This window comes from Myotis nattereri (genome assembly GCF_964212035.1).
Source record: "Myotis nattereri genome assembly, chromosome: 18".
NCBI lineage: Eukaryota > Metazoa > Chordata > Mammalia > Chiroptera > Vespertilionidae > Myotis > Myotis nattereri.
Window position 1 is genome coordinate 32,863,434 of NC_138093.1, and position 15,127 is coordinate 32,878,560.

The 15,127-nt window shown below is 42.6% G+C and overlaps 1 protein-coding gene across 1 annotated transcript in view; it reads right to left on the reverse strand.

Moving 5' to 3' along the window:
• The window catches only part of CR1 (complement C3b/C4b receptor 1 (Knops blood group)), a gene marked incomplete at its 5' end in the record, with an annotated part of 60,732 nt that extends 46,000 nt beyond the window's left edge, over nucleotides 1–14,732 (reverse strand). Inside the window, 5 exons of the mRNA XM_081113294.1 lie at nucleotides 1,107–1,209; nucleotides 1,296–1,472; nucleotides 2,341–2,733; nucleotides 10,537–10,622; nucleotides 14,674–14,732. Coding sequence (XP_080969420.1) covers nucleotides 1,107–1,209; nucleotides 1,296–1,472; nucleotides 2,341–2,733; nucleotides 10,537–10,622; nucleotides 14,674–14,732 — 818 coding nt within the window. The remainder of the gene's footprint in view (nucleotides 1–1,106; nucleotides 1,210–1,295; nucleotides 1,473–2,340; nucleotides 2,734–10,536; nucleotides 10,623–14,673) is intronic.
• Between the last annotated feature and the right edge of the window lie 395 nt (nucleotides 14,733–15,127).

Sequence of the window (15,127 nt, forward strand, 5' to 3'; positions counted from 1 at the left end):
GGAACAGTGAGTAAAACAGTTCCCAGGTTGGATGGAAAAAGCAGAGAGTCACTGGAGAGAGCACAAAGATTGTCCTTTTGTCTCTATGGCTGTGATGGCTGTGAAGAAGGCACGTTGGGCTATTGAGTAAGTTTGAGTGCTCTAGGGGAAGACAATGGAGATCAGAAATGACTTGTGTATGCGATCATCCAGAATGGTCAATGTATGTGGGACCCCGATGGCTCCTAAATCTTATTGGGTGCTCACTGGGTGCCTGCCAGCATTCTTTGAAACAGTCTAAGGCAGTGGTTCTCAATCTTGCTGATGCCGCGACCCTTTAATACAGTTCCTCATGTTGTGGTGACCCCCATTTCATTGTTACAAATTGAATATAATTAAAGCATAGTATTTAATCACAAAAACAATATGTAATTATATATGTGTTTTCCGATGGTCTTAGGTGACCCCTGAGAAAGGGTCCTTCGACCCCCAAAGGGGTCCCTACCCACAGGTTGAGAACCGCTGGTCTAAGGTCAGGTGCTTCTTTGCTCACACTTGATCCTTCCCATGCAGAAATGAGCACACTGGGAAGAGCACCAGCCTCACATGAACAATGTCGTTACCTAAAACATTCACTAGCCACAGCGATCCCATTTCAGAGCCCTAAGCACATGACTAACCAGAAGATATGTGATTAGATTAAAATACCCATTCTTATGCTTTTACTCTTATGACAAATTTTCTTTTTGATGGTTAAAAAATGACTTAAATCATCTTAATTATTTTTAATAAGCTTTTTGTTACATATCAAACTTTTCTTGGGACTCTCCAAATTCTTCTTCTTTTTGTCTGCTTGGAAAGTATTATTTTTTTTTCAATCAATGCATCACATATATATTCATAACCAGTCATTGTATTTGTCTGTATACCAGCCATTTCATATATGTCCCAATTTTTCCTTTATACCTCATACAGTTTTTTCCACCTGATCCTTACTCTTACTTTTCTTACACACATCCAAGATGTAATCCCCTGAATTCACTTTTTTTAGCCACACCAAACCTTCCCTTTCTGTTAACTTCTAACTCCGATTTTAGTGTCCGGGGGCCTGGCAAGCTCACACTCACCCCTCATCACAAACGAAGGACACTTTTGCTCCAAGCTCGAAGTTAAGTGGAGAGAGCACACGGCCATTAGGAAGTCGGTCCCGGAAGGCAGCACATGATTTCACTGCAGAAAAATAAATGAGGAGTCAGACCGCCATGTGAGGTGCAAAGACACTCATCTGCAGAAAGGATGGGAGTGAGTGTAGGCACCTGCGCATGTCGGGGCGGCCGGGCTCCAGTCCCCCTGGGGCGTACAGCGCAGGGAGGCGGCCCCTCTGAGGTCATAGCCGGGCTCACAGCTGTAGCGCACCTCCTGCCCAGGGGAAAAGCTGTCCTTGTCGCTGGGGCTGTGCTGGCCATGCAGGATTTCCGGAGGCCGCTGACAAACTGGGGGGAGAACAGGCACAGCGTTCCTGTCAGTTATGGGGAATATTCTTTGCTAAATCTTAACTCATCCAAGGAGTCAGGAACTCATAGGTAGAGGGGCTCCGGTCTAACCAAGGGTCCCACACGCCTGCATTTTATTCCTGGCATGTGATTTGGACGATTTCTTTAACCTCTGAAAGGCCAAGCTAACAGCACTGTCAGATGGATAAGAGAATAGCACCACCGTGGGGCCTTGACTTAAGAGTGTCCCGACTAACGAGTTTTTAAAGATACGAGCCGTCTCTCGGCCGATTTTTGCTTTGAGTTGCGAGCTAAAATTCGGGTTATGAGCCAGCTTCAGATACCCCACCGCTAGTTGGCGCAGCGAACGTCACAGGGATTGCCACAACATCAGCCCAGCATCACGTGTCTCACTTGTTCACTTTTGATTTGACATATGAGTAATTTGAGTTACGAGCTCTGTCACGGAATGAATTAAACTCGTAAGTCAAGGCCCCACTGTATTTCTAAGGAGGATTGTACAGAGTCGATGAGATAAAGCACAGAGAGTGCTCATTACACAGCTGACCAGGAGGCTCACATCCTTTTTCAGTCTGAGAGCTGGTGCTTTGCCCTGAGAATTGCTCGGTAGGAGCATCCCCAACGTCCCCATCCCTGACAAATTAGGCTCTTGCTCCCAGGATGAAGGCACACTCACTGCAGTGAGGGCACCCACACACCTTCTTCCTTTCATGCTTCAGGCTTCACCCCTAGAAAATTTACTCACACTGCTCAGCACACACCTCCCTCCCAGAACAAACACTAATCCGGGGGCCCTCCCACAGCTCCTGTCACCTGCAGGCCCCCTCGAAGCCTCAGTCAGACTCACCCGGGGAGCAGCTGGGCAGCTCGGGCTCCCATCTGTTTTGGGCCTGGCAGCGCACACTGGAGCGGCCTTTCATGACAAAGCCAGGCTGACACCTAAAGCTCACCATGTCATTTAAGGAGAACAAGCTTCTGTTCTCAGACTCCCTTACTCCATTTTCAACGTGCGGAGGCGTGCACTTATTAGGTACGATGCACTGAGGGGCAGGCCCGCTCCACAGGCCCACTTGATCTTTGCTGGTGCAATATATTGACTTCTCGCCCACGAGTTCAAACTTTTCCCTTCCTTTTCTGTCATTGCAGCGGTAGGTCACCACTATTCCGTATGGAAAAAAGTCTCCGCTGTTGTCAACAAAATATCCGTTGGCGATGGTTGGTGGTGTCTTACATTGAATAACTGGGAAAAGGAAAAGCCATTTAAATGATAGTGAATTGAAATAACTACTGAGAGCAATCCAATGTCACTAAACTGCTACTATTTTTACACTCATTATTTGCTTTTAATCTTTGCTAACATGTAGATTAGGTTTTCCAAAGTTGCAGTTTAGGTGGGCATAATAAAAAGCATAATTCTGCTTTTCCTACTTAGATTATTTCCTATGAACATATCCATATAGTAATACAATTCACATTTTTTTTCATTACAAATAACTCTTTGATTATATTATATCATAGTTTACACAGTTTCCCCCTACTCTTTTCCAACTGCCTTCTTAATTTTTATTTTTGTTATAAATGAGACTCGTATAGCTTTTAAAAAAATAAAATCAAAATACCCTTAATAATAAAAAAAATTATAAGGAGAAAAGCCTAAAGGAGTTAGTCACCACCAAACCAGTATTACATGAAATGTTGAAGGGTATTCTTTAAGAAGAAGAAGAAGAGGGAAAAGAAAAAAGATAAAACATATGAACAATAAAATGGCAACAAATACATATCTATCAACAGTTTAATCTAAAAATCAAAATAAATGAACAAACTAAAAAAGCAATCCCATTTGCCATCGCACCAAAAAATTAAGATACCTAGGAATAAACTTAACTAGGAGTTAAAAGAACTGTACTCAGAAAATTACAGGACTCTGAAAAGAGTTAGAGGAAGACATAAATAGATGGAAGAACATACCGTGTTCATTGGTAGAATCAACATCATTAAAATGTCCATACTACCCAAAGCAATCTACACATTCAATGCACTCCCCATTAAAATACCAACGGCATATTTCACAAACCTAGAACCAACTCTCCAAAAACTCATCTGGAATAAAAAAAGACCCTGAATAGCTACAGCAATCCTGAGAAAGAAGAACAAAGTTGGAGGGATATCAATACCAGATATCAAGCTGTATTACAAAGCCACTGTTCTCAAAACTGCCTGGTACTGGCACAAGAACAGACATATAGATCAAAAGAATAGATAGAGAGCCCAGAAATAAACCCAAACCACTATGCCCAATTAATATTTGACAAAAGAGGCAAGAACATACAATGGAGTCAGGACAGTTTCTTCAATACATAGTGTTGGGAAAATTGGACAGATACACACAAAAAGAAAATGAAACTAGACCACCAACTTACACCATACACAAAAATAAACTAAAAATAGATAAAGGACTTAAATGTAAGACAGGAAACCATAAAAATACTAGGAATCCACAGGCAGCAAAATAGCAGACATATGCCAAAGCAATTTCTTTGCCGACACCACTCCCAGGGCAATGGAAACAAAAGAGAAAATAAACAAATGGGACTACATCAATATAAAAAGCTTTTGCACAGCAAAGGAAACCATCAACAAAACAACAAGAAAGCCCACTACATGGGAGAACATATTTGCCAATGTTATCTCTGATAAGGGTTTAATATCCAACATTTACAGGGAACTCATACAATTTAACAAAAGGAAGATAAACAACCCAATCAAAAAATGGGCAATGAACCTAAATAGATACTTTTCAAAAGAAGACATAAAAAAGACAAAGAGACATATGAAAACATGCTCAAAGTCACTAATCATCCGAGAGATGCAAATCAAAACAACAATGTGGTACCATCTCACACCTGTCAGAATGGCTATCATCAACAAATCAACAAACGACAAGTGCTGGTGAGGATGTGGAGAAAAAGGAACCCTCGTGCACTGCTGGTGGGAATGCAGACTGGTGCAGCCACTGTGGAGAATAGTATGGAGTTTCCTTACAAACTAAAAATGGAACTCCCATTTGACCCAGTGATCCCACTTCTAGGAATACATCCCAAGAAACTAGAAACACTGATCAGAAAGGAGATATACACCCCTATGTTCATAGCGGCACAATTTACCATAGCTAAGATTTTGAAACAGCCTAAGTGCCCATCAGCAGGTGAGTGGATTAAAAAACTGTGGTACATCTACACAATAGAATACTATGTTGTGGTAAAAAAAAGAATGAATTCTTACCATTTACAACAGCATGGATGGAACTGGAGAGCATTATGCTAAGCGAAATAAGTCAGTCAGAGAAAGATAAATATCACATGATCTCACTCATTTGTGGAATATAATGAACAACATAAACTGATTAACAAAAACAGATCCAGAGACAGAAAAGCATCAATCAGACCGTCAAACTCAGAGGGAAGGTAGGGGAGGGCGGGGGGAAGGGGGAGAGATCAACCAAAGGACTTGTATGTGTGCATATAAACCTAACCCAGGGGTGGGCAAACTTTTTGACTCAAGGGCCACAATGGGTTCTTAAACTGGACGGGAGGGCCGGAACAAAAGCATGGATGGAGTGTTTGTGTGAACTAATATAAATTCAAAGTAAACATCATTACATAAAAGGGTACGGTCTTTTTTTTCAATAGTTTTATTCATTTCAAACAAGCCAGATCCGGCCTGCGGGCCGTAGTTTGCCCACGGCTGCCCTAACCAATGGACACAGACACCAGGGGGGTGAGGGCATGAGTGGAGGGGTGGGAGGCATTGGGGGGATAAGGACACATATGTAATACCCTAATCAATAAAGAAAAAAATTTAAAAATAAACGAACAAGAAATCTAATGAACAAAATAAACTGATGAATAAAATAGAATCAGAGGCATGAGAACATGGAACAGACTGAGGAATCTCAGAGGAAAGGGGGGTGAAGGGGTGGGAAGAGGTTAACCAAAGATCTTATATGCATATATGCATTACCTATGGACACAGACAATAGGGTGGTGAAGGGCTGAGATGGGGTGGGGCAGGAAATGGGTGAAAGGGGGCAAAGGGAGAGGAAAGGGGACATCTATAATATTCTCAATAATAAAGTTTAAAAAATCAATTAAAAAATGTGTAAGGAGAGACAACACAGATATACAGCAGTAAGAAATAGAATTTGAATATATTTACATAGACATGAGAATATTTATGAAACTGTAGACAACCGTATGTTAAACATTTTGAAAACCTAAATGATATAAATGAAGACACAAATTACCAATAATAATTTAAGAAGACAGAGAAAGCTACAAAGGGGGATAGAGGTGGGCCAGGAGGGAGGCGGGGGAAGGGGGAGAGAGAAAAATAAAAGTTTTATTTATCTAGTGCAGTGGTTCTCAACTTTCTGGCCCTTTAAATACAGTTCCTCATGTTGTGACCCAACCATAAAATTATTTTCGTTGCTACTTCATAGCTGTAATGTTGCTACTGTAAATATGAATAAAATAGAATCAAATCGTAATGTAAATATCTGATATGCAGGATGGTCTTAGGCGACCCCTGTAAAAGGGTCATTCGACCGCCAAAGGGGTCTCGACCCACAGGTTGAGAACCGCTGATCTAGTGGTTTTGTACAGTCTAATTGGAACCAGATTTCCCAGACTGACTTTGCCTGTATGGCTCTAGGTTAGGGGTGGAGCTTGAGAAATTGGCCTGAAATTTGAGAGGCAGAAGTGAAGCAACAGCCATTCTCCTCTGAAGGTCATTCTTGGTTGGAGGTGAAGAGGGGACAGATGCAGAGGAGCCAGGGGTCCCCGTTTGTTCTCGCTCTCCCTATGTTTGCATCCAGCTCTCTGAAAACGCTGGCCCCGCTCACCTGCACTGACTCCTCCCCAGGGTCACATGCGTCCCTGTTAACTGACAGCAGCAGCAGCTGGGAAGAGCCAAGCAGACAGCTCTGCACCAGCCCTTCCCAGCTCCCCGCCAGCAGGGAGGCGTGCTTAGCTTCCTGAAAGCTCCCACTCCCAGGCACCTGATGAGTGCGGTGTTTCTCAACCTTGGCTGCACATTAGAATCACCTGGGAATCTTTTTAAATCCTGATTTCTGGGCCTCATCCTCTGGAAATTCTGTTTCTTTGTTACTAATGTTGTGGCCCCACCCCATAACAAAGAAACAGAATTTCCAGAGGATGAGGCCCAGAAATCAGGATTTAAAAAGATTCCCAGGTGCTTCTAATGTGCAGACAAGGTTGAGAACCACTGGTTTAGAGCAGCTCCTCACACAGCTAGGTCTAATTTCATAACAAATCTCTTGTTTCGTAACACTGATAGTAGTTCTGCTTCCATATTTGGACCAATATTTATCCCAGGGTAACAGAGGAATCTGGGATTGGTTCTTTAATATGATTATATTTAAGAATTCATATTGCCCGGGTGGTGTAACTCAGTGTTGAACATCGACCTATGTACCAGTAGGTCACGGTTCGATTCCAGATCAGGGCAGGCAGAGGTGGTGAGGGGTGATCAGGCCGGGCCACCTGCCTGGATTGCAGGCTCATCCCCAGTAGGGGGTGTACAGGAGGCAGCCGATCAATGATTCTCTCTCATCACTGATGTTTCTGTCTCTCCCTCTCCCTTCCTTTCTGAAATCAATCAAAATATATTTTTAAAAAGAATTCATGTTAATGCTGATTGTGGAAAGGGGCACACAAATAGTTGATGGAATGCAGGGACAGAAGATCCCCTAGTTACCACCGGTAGCCATCTCTAAGCATAGGAGCAAGGCTTTGAGTGACTAAGTGGTGGCTGTCCTAGGAGAGTCTAGGGAAGGCATAGAATGGGCTTGGTGGCTTGTTCTAGAGAACCTGAGAGAATGAAAGTGATGGGTGCAAAGCTTGAAATTCCTGCTCAAGGTCTGGCTCTGAAAGCTTCTGTATCTGCCTTAAAAGAACACTTGTGCCCTGTAACCACAGGGCCAAGATTTCTGAAAAAACTAATCCAGCATCTAATCCTGTGGCTGATTCTCACCACATCTCAGGGTCTGTATGCTAAAGTCGGAGCACTGCTTGGAAGAGGATTCTGACAACTGAAGTGGACAGATTCTAATGAAGCTGAGTGCCTGGAACCTGGGAATTCTGCTGGGTTGTCCTTTGCTGGGAGACGTAGCTCCTCCTCCCCTGTCTGAGGAGGCAGGTCTCCTCTTGCCTGGAGGAACTCTAATGGCCCCTCCTGACATAGCTGCCCTGATACGGCTGCCAGAGGAAGTATTGGTAGTCCCGTTAAATTTGAATTTCAGAAAAAAGTAAACATTTCTAAGTATAATTATATCTTAGAATTGCATGGCATATATATATATATTTTAATTTTTTAAAAAATATCTTTTTATTTATTTCAGAGAGGTAGGGAGGAGAGAGAGAGAGACATCAACGATGAGAGAGAATCATTGATGGGCTGCCTCCTGCACACCCCCCACTGGGGATTGAGCCCACAACCCAGGCATGTGCCCTGCTAGGGAATCGAACCCTGACCTCCTGGTTCATAGATTGACGCTAAACCACTGAGCCACGCTGGCCGGGCTGCATGACATATATTTAAAGTGCAAAAATACTTGTTGCTTATCTGAAATTCAAATTTAACTGGGTATAATATTTTACTCACTAAATCTGGCAACGGAAATGGTAACAATTTATGTTCTTCCTCAGGACCTACCCCTACCACCTCACATGGTTTCTAGTGCTCTCACCAGATTCAATTCCTGGCAGGAATGGGGGTGGAGTGCACGGGGTGGGGTGGGGGGGCGGTGGCGGGGAGAGATAAAAATTATAACTCATGAGAGATGCAAATGCACCGAAAGAAGTGAGATTCTGAATTCAGTGTGATAGTTTGAGTGTGGAGCATGCCCAGTGAAGGTGAAAGACCAGAGCTTTACTAACATACCTCAGAGGCAGACATCCTATTCACATAGGAGAGGGGCATGAAAACGATATAAATGAACTAAAGCCAAACAAAGTGAAGCCAGGGGCCTGCTCCGTGCTGCCTGACACGGAGATGCAAGCAGACCATGAGGGACCCCCGGAACCAAGGACATTCCTGCAAAGACTGATGACTAGCTACTCAGTCGCATCTTATCACTTACCTACGAGCATACCATAAAAGGGAAACAGACCACAAAATATACCTTATAAAGGTGAAAGTTCAGCCAGACTTTTCCCCCCTCTTTTTCCCCATCCCAGCAATTTTCCATAGAAACTACAAACAGGTATAGGCTCAACATCCAGAGATGGCCAGGGCCTCTCTTCCTTCTCTTGTGAGGGGTGTCCACCCCTCTGTCTGTGGAGTGGCTTTTCCTGTGTGTCCTGTCTGCTCAATAAAACCCACTTCTCTGCTTTAACCTCTTCTGTCTGGGTCAGGTTTTGAATTCCTTCCTGCATGAAGCCAAGAACCCACCTGGCATCACAATGGCCCGGGGCTCTGAGAATGCTGGAGGGCATTCATTTTGTAAGACCCATGAATAGGCTCCTTAACTAAGTCCATTGGTGGGGGGTTGGAGGATGAGTGAAAGAGGGATCTTTTACCCAAGGCTTTGAGAAACAAATTCATGTAGGAGTTCCAGCATCTTTGAAGAACTCGGTGATGTAGGCCCTCTATGTAGGCCAGGAATGACAGTGGGAATGGTTGCTATTGAACCAGGTTCCCTGAAATCAAGGGGGATGACAGGACCTCAGAATGGCAGAGGCCGAGTGGCAGCCCTTAACTGCCAGAGGCAATTGAAACAAATCAGAATGATTTATCTGCAGAGACCTTTGTCATCAGTTAATTGATCATGGAGTCTCAAGAGATGAAGTAGATGAAGAGTGAACTAAGGTTTGTATAAGCAGAAAAGATCTAGGTCTGGTGACCAGAAACCTAACTTGAAACCCTATAAAACAGAGTGTGGTTCTTCGTCAGCCAATTCCCAGACTTGAGAACCAGTTTGCAGACACAGAGGAGCTTGAAGAAAGGGGAGTTTGAATCTTCTTGAAGAAGCACCCTGCTACACAGCCAAAAGGTATAGGAACCCCACCCCCCTGCCCCACAGCCTTCACCAAAGAGGCTTAAAACTAGTTACCAGGGTCTGAATATAAAAATGGTTACAGAATTAGAGATAGAGATGAAAATATAGAAATAGGCATAGATATATGATCTTTTAATAAAATGAGCTATTGCCATACTAACTGTTTTGTCATCTGATTTTTTTTCCCACATCAAATAGATATAATAAACATCTTTATATGTCATTAAGTGCTTCTCCAGATGTTTTCCTTTCATGGCTGAATAAAATTCCAGTGTACAGATATATTTCTTCTAATGCTGCATGACTATTTTATGTTCCTTAGGAAATCTTATGTAGTCATTTTTATCACGTTTCCTTCCTTCTGGCAGATTCTTTCTAAACCATATTTTGAAACAAGTAGTACATTTAGGTGATTGGAACCATTTCACTATTATAAAGAATGCAGCAATGATGCGTTTACAGTGAACTCCTTGCAGAAAGCTGTGTTTATTTCCTAAGTGTGAATTCTAAGAAGTAGGTCTTGTATGTACCCACTTTTGAGGCGTATAGTACAGGGTGCCTTTCAAGAGGGTTTGTTGAACCCTCGTACATGAGGGTGTTGATTCTTCCACAGCTTCATGAACCTTGGAGAGCATCGCTTTATCGTTCTGTATTTATTTGCCAAGCAGAATGGTTATTATACTGGGGACGGTAGAACCAACATAATTCCAAATTAACTGAAGTAGAAATACATTTTAGAGGCTTTTATGCATTTAAGTCCCCGGATTTACAAAAGGCACATCCCGAGATAAGGAAGAACTTAAACAGTTGCCAGGAAACCCACAAGCACTTTGAGGACAGTAGCACTGTCTTCAACTATCTGAAGGACAGAATGCACTAAAGGAATTAATTCAATTCAAATTTTTATAAATTCAGGTGGAAACTTAGCCTCTACTGGTAAAGGTAATAGAAAAGATTTCAACTCACTCTGACAAACAGGTACTCGATTTTCCCAGGCGACAGTATTGCCTACGATGGCGCAATAATTAGAAGTTTCACCAATGAGTTGGTATCTAGAGGCAAAGAATAATGAATGTTACATTCTAATGTCCCTGCTTAGATTGTTACTTACAAGAGACCACCATCTTGAAGAATTCAGAACAACAATTTCCTTTTGTCATACTACCAATTTCTCCAATTTTATGTCTGTATTGGGACTTTTAAATTTTCTCCTTTATACTTTCTAAACTGGATGGAATCTCTCTTCTTTATCAACTTCAGATACATTTTTATGTAAATCTAAGGTAAATAAGATTCATCAAAGTGGAACCAAAGGAAATCCAAGCAGAACAAAGAGAGTTGAACACTAATCTCATATTTTAAATATTAAAGGCAGAAATTCTCAATTAGTATGCCCCAAACTGTTTAAAGTGTGCCATAAAATTTGGAAAATTTAGTGACATTTATATTTACTTCAACAGAGGCTTTGTATAGTGATGGAATGTTGTGGTGAGCCATTCACGAGAGTTGGTATAGCTAGGGCCAGACTTGATACTATTACAAATTGAGACAAATAATACCAAATAATTGTCAAGTGTTATTTGGTATATTTAGAACAATGCTATCTATATATATAAAAACCTAAGTGACGGGTCGACCACTCAACCAGTAGCTATGATGCACACTGACCACCAGGGGGCAGATGTTCAATGCACAGGCATGGAAACATGACTCTCAGAGGGAAGGGGCAAGAGGGGAGGGTGGGGCCGAAACTGGTTTGGCTCAGTGGATAGAGCGTCAGCCTGCGGACTGAAAGGTCCCAGGTTTGATTCCGGTCAAGGGCATGTACCTGGGTTGCAGGCACAATCCCCAGTGGGAGATGTGCAGGAGGCAGCTGATTGATGTTTCTCTCTCATCAATGTTTCTAACTCTCTATCTCTCTCCCTTCCTCTCTGCAAAAAATCAATAGAATATATTAAAAAAAAAAAAGGGGGAGGGTGGGAAGAGATTAACCAAAAATCTTATATGCATACTAGAGGCCCGGTGCATGGATTCATGCACTGGTGGGGTCCCTCGACCTGGCCTGCAGGGATCGGGCCAAAACTGGCTCTCTAACATCTCCCAAGGGGCCCCAGATTGCAAGATGGAGCAGGCAAGGCTGAGAGACCCCCACCGGTGCCTGTCTGGGCCTCTAGTGTGTGTGTGTGTGTGTGTGTGTGTGTGTGTGTGTATGTGTGTGTCTGCTGCTATATGTGTAGATAGATAGATAGATAGATAGATAGATAGATAGATAGATATAGCAGCGCAAGCTTTATTCAAACAGCAAAATAAGCCAATCAGAGATCAATGTAAAGTGTGACAGCAGTGGATGTCATTTAGTTGTTGGGTAGATTCTGTCCTCCTTTTGTTTTAGTTCCAATGAAAGCTCAGTCTTCTGAGCCTTGTAATGCCATCTGGTCTGCTTCCTTCTTCTGGCTCCGCTAAGTTCTGGATGTGTCCCTGCTGCCGGTGGGAGTGAAGGTGCTTTGCTGGCCTGCCTGATGTCACTAGATGGGGAGTGGGGGATGTCCAACCCTCGCGATGGAGAATAAACTCTCTGTCCTGTTCTCTGGCTTTCTGGTGAGGATGAGCTTCCCACTCCTGGTGCCAACAGGAGAAGGAGACATTTATCTAGACCAGTGATGGCGAACCTTTTGAGCTCGGCGTGTCAGCATTTTGAAAAACCCTAACTTAACTCTGGTGCCGTGTCACATATAGGAAATTTTTTGATATTTGCAACCATAGTAAAACAAAGACTTATATTTTTGATATTTATTTTATATATTTAAATGCCATTTAACGAAGAAAAATCAACCAAAAAAATGAGTTCGTGTGTCACCTCTGACACGCCTGTCATAGGTTCGCCATCACTGATCTAGACTGTCTTTCAAGAGGACCAGGAGACATGGGCAAGGGAGGTTTCTCTGAGAAACCACCCAGAATAATCTCCTATGGACACAGCTGTTGGTGGAGTAGGCGTGGAGTGGACCTGCCCTTTTATATGTCTCTCCCTAAATCCACTTGCTCAAAGCATTTTATTTGGGGGCAGTTTTAGGGAGCTGTTGCCCTGGGGAGTGGGTGCCATTTGGCATTTTATTCTCTTCCTCACTTGTCTTTCTATTCCTGCTTCTCTGCAGTAACAAGCAACTTCTTCCCTTTGCCTTGCACATGATAGCCCCTTAGGAGTTTTAGGGGTTTCACCTTCCTAAGCCACAATGTCTATCCTAGAAAGAATTCTAGTTAAAACGTTTTTCTATCTGGTAGTGTATGTATGTGTATGTATGTATGTCTCTTTGTTTTATATATGTGACTAATAATAATTTCAGTTGGAAATAATATTTAAAATTTTTTTAACACACCGGGGTAACAGCAATTAAAAATACATGTGCCCCTGGGGTGGGGTGGGCTGGAGGAGGACAATGGGGGGAGGGGGGAGGGGACATATGTAATACTTTCAACAATAAAGAATTATTTTTTAAAAATTTAAGCCCTAGCTGGTTTGGCTCAGTGGATAAAGCACCCGCCTGCAGACTGAAGGGTCCCGGGTTCAATTCTTGTCAAGAGCACATGCCTAGGTTGTGGGTTCAATCCCCAGTAGGTGCCATGCAGGATGCAGCCAGTCAATGATTCTCTCATCATTGATGTTTCTCTCTCTCTCCTTCTCCCTTCCTCTCTGAAATCAATAAAAATTTGTGTTTTTTTAATTTAAAAAATATATATACCATTTAGTGTTGAGTGTTAGAAAAAAAAATACTTCTATTCCATTGCTGGTATTTCCTGCTTTCAGATCAAACCAAAAATCTTGGAGTCACCCATACTCCTTTTTTTTAATTTCAACTCAATATCTGGCCCATTCAGAAATTTTGCTGGCTAGATCCCCAGTGGGGGGCATGCAGGAGTCAGCTGATCAATGGTTCTCTCTCATCATTGATGTTTCTCTCTCTCTCCCCCTCTCCCTTCCTCTCTGAAATAAAAAAACATACATATTTTAAAAATACATATACTGATTAGGATGATGCATGGGAGGAGATAAAAAAGAAACTCCAGCCCTGGCTGGTTTGGCTCAGTAGATAGAGTGTCAGCCTGGGGACTGAAGGGTCCCGGGTTGGGTTCCAGTCAGGGGCACATGCCTGGGTTGCAGGCTTGGGCCCCACTGGGGGGCGTGCAGGAGGCAGGTAATCAATGATTATCTCTCATCATTGATGTTTCTCTCTCTCTCTCCCTCCTCCTTCCTCTCTGAAATCAATAAAAATATTTTTTTTAATTAAAAAAAAGAAACTCCAGGGAATGAAAAACATAAAATTCAGAATGGTGCTTACTTCTGGAGACGTTCTGGAGGTGGAGGAACGAGAATTGGGAAGGGCACACAGGAGGCTCCAAAGGTACTAGTAATATTTCTAAGGTGAGTAGTTTATACACTGGAGCTCATTTTATTGTTACTGCTATGTTAAGTGTTCACATATATTATTTTGTATGTATTATAAGTGAGCAAAAAAGCAAAGCAAAAGTGAAGTATAAGGTGAAGCAGTCCCCCTACTTCTTTCCTAAATGGGTGCCTCCCCCAAGGATAGGCCAAGAAGATGTCCCCAGCATGATGCTTGCACTGTGAGCACTTCTGGGGAGGAGCTATCACAATTCAGATCTGCCCATTCCTCACACCTGCTCCATCCTCCCAAACAAATCACTCCCACTTCCTCCTGAATCCACCATCCCCAGCTCTTGGTGCTTTGAGGAGAGAATATATTTGTGGGTCAACTAGTGTTTGTTCCATTTGCTTCTTTAGAGAGCTGGTCCTCCCCATCCAATGAATGCTTCCCCTGGTTTTATGTGCATTAATTTGGTGTACAACAGCCCCCCCCCCATTTTCTAGATTTTTTATCTATTTTTGAAATATATGCTTAATCATTTCAAGGGTATTTAAATGCCGGTATTGAAGCTACCACCTTCGCTTAGAAATCCTATTGGTTTGTTTTAAGGGGTAGGTAGTTTGACTCTCCTCTCTAATACTATTGTTTAGAAATTGCTGTTACAATTTTTGAACCGTCACCTCCCCTCACCACCCCCCAAATGCTACTGCAAACTCACCCTTCATTACAAGAATAATTAATTCTTGATCCAAACTTGCCTTCTCCAGTTATTTCCATTTTGCCATTTGTGGGCTCAGAAGGAGTTCCACATGATTTACCTATGGGAAAGAAGCAGAATTTGGGGTCTGGGTGTAGAATTCCTTGAACTTCTCTTAGTAAAGACCCAACCTGGCTCAGCTTACTGGAGAACATTTGTAGTTCTACAGGTTTTGCCACATTGGGGAATTGCACAACACTGTCTCAAAATCAGCCACCTACTAAGCACCACTTTCAAAAAGACCCCCCCTCCAGTTCTATCTAATCCTCACCTCATGCCTCCCAGGAAAATGTAAACTTTATTTGTTACCAAAGTGTTTACTCTGTGATTCAACCAGAGTAAAGGTCTCAGAGTCTGAGCTTTTGTTCTTACTTGCACTTTTTTTCCCCTTTCCTGAGGCATTCATCAGTTTCAG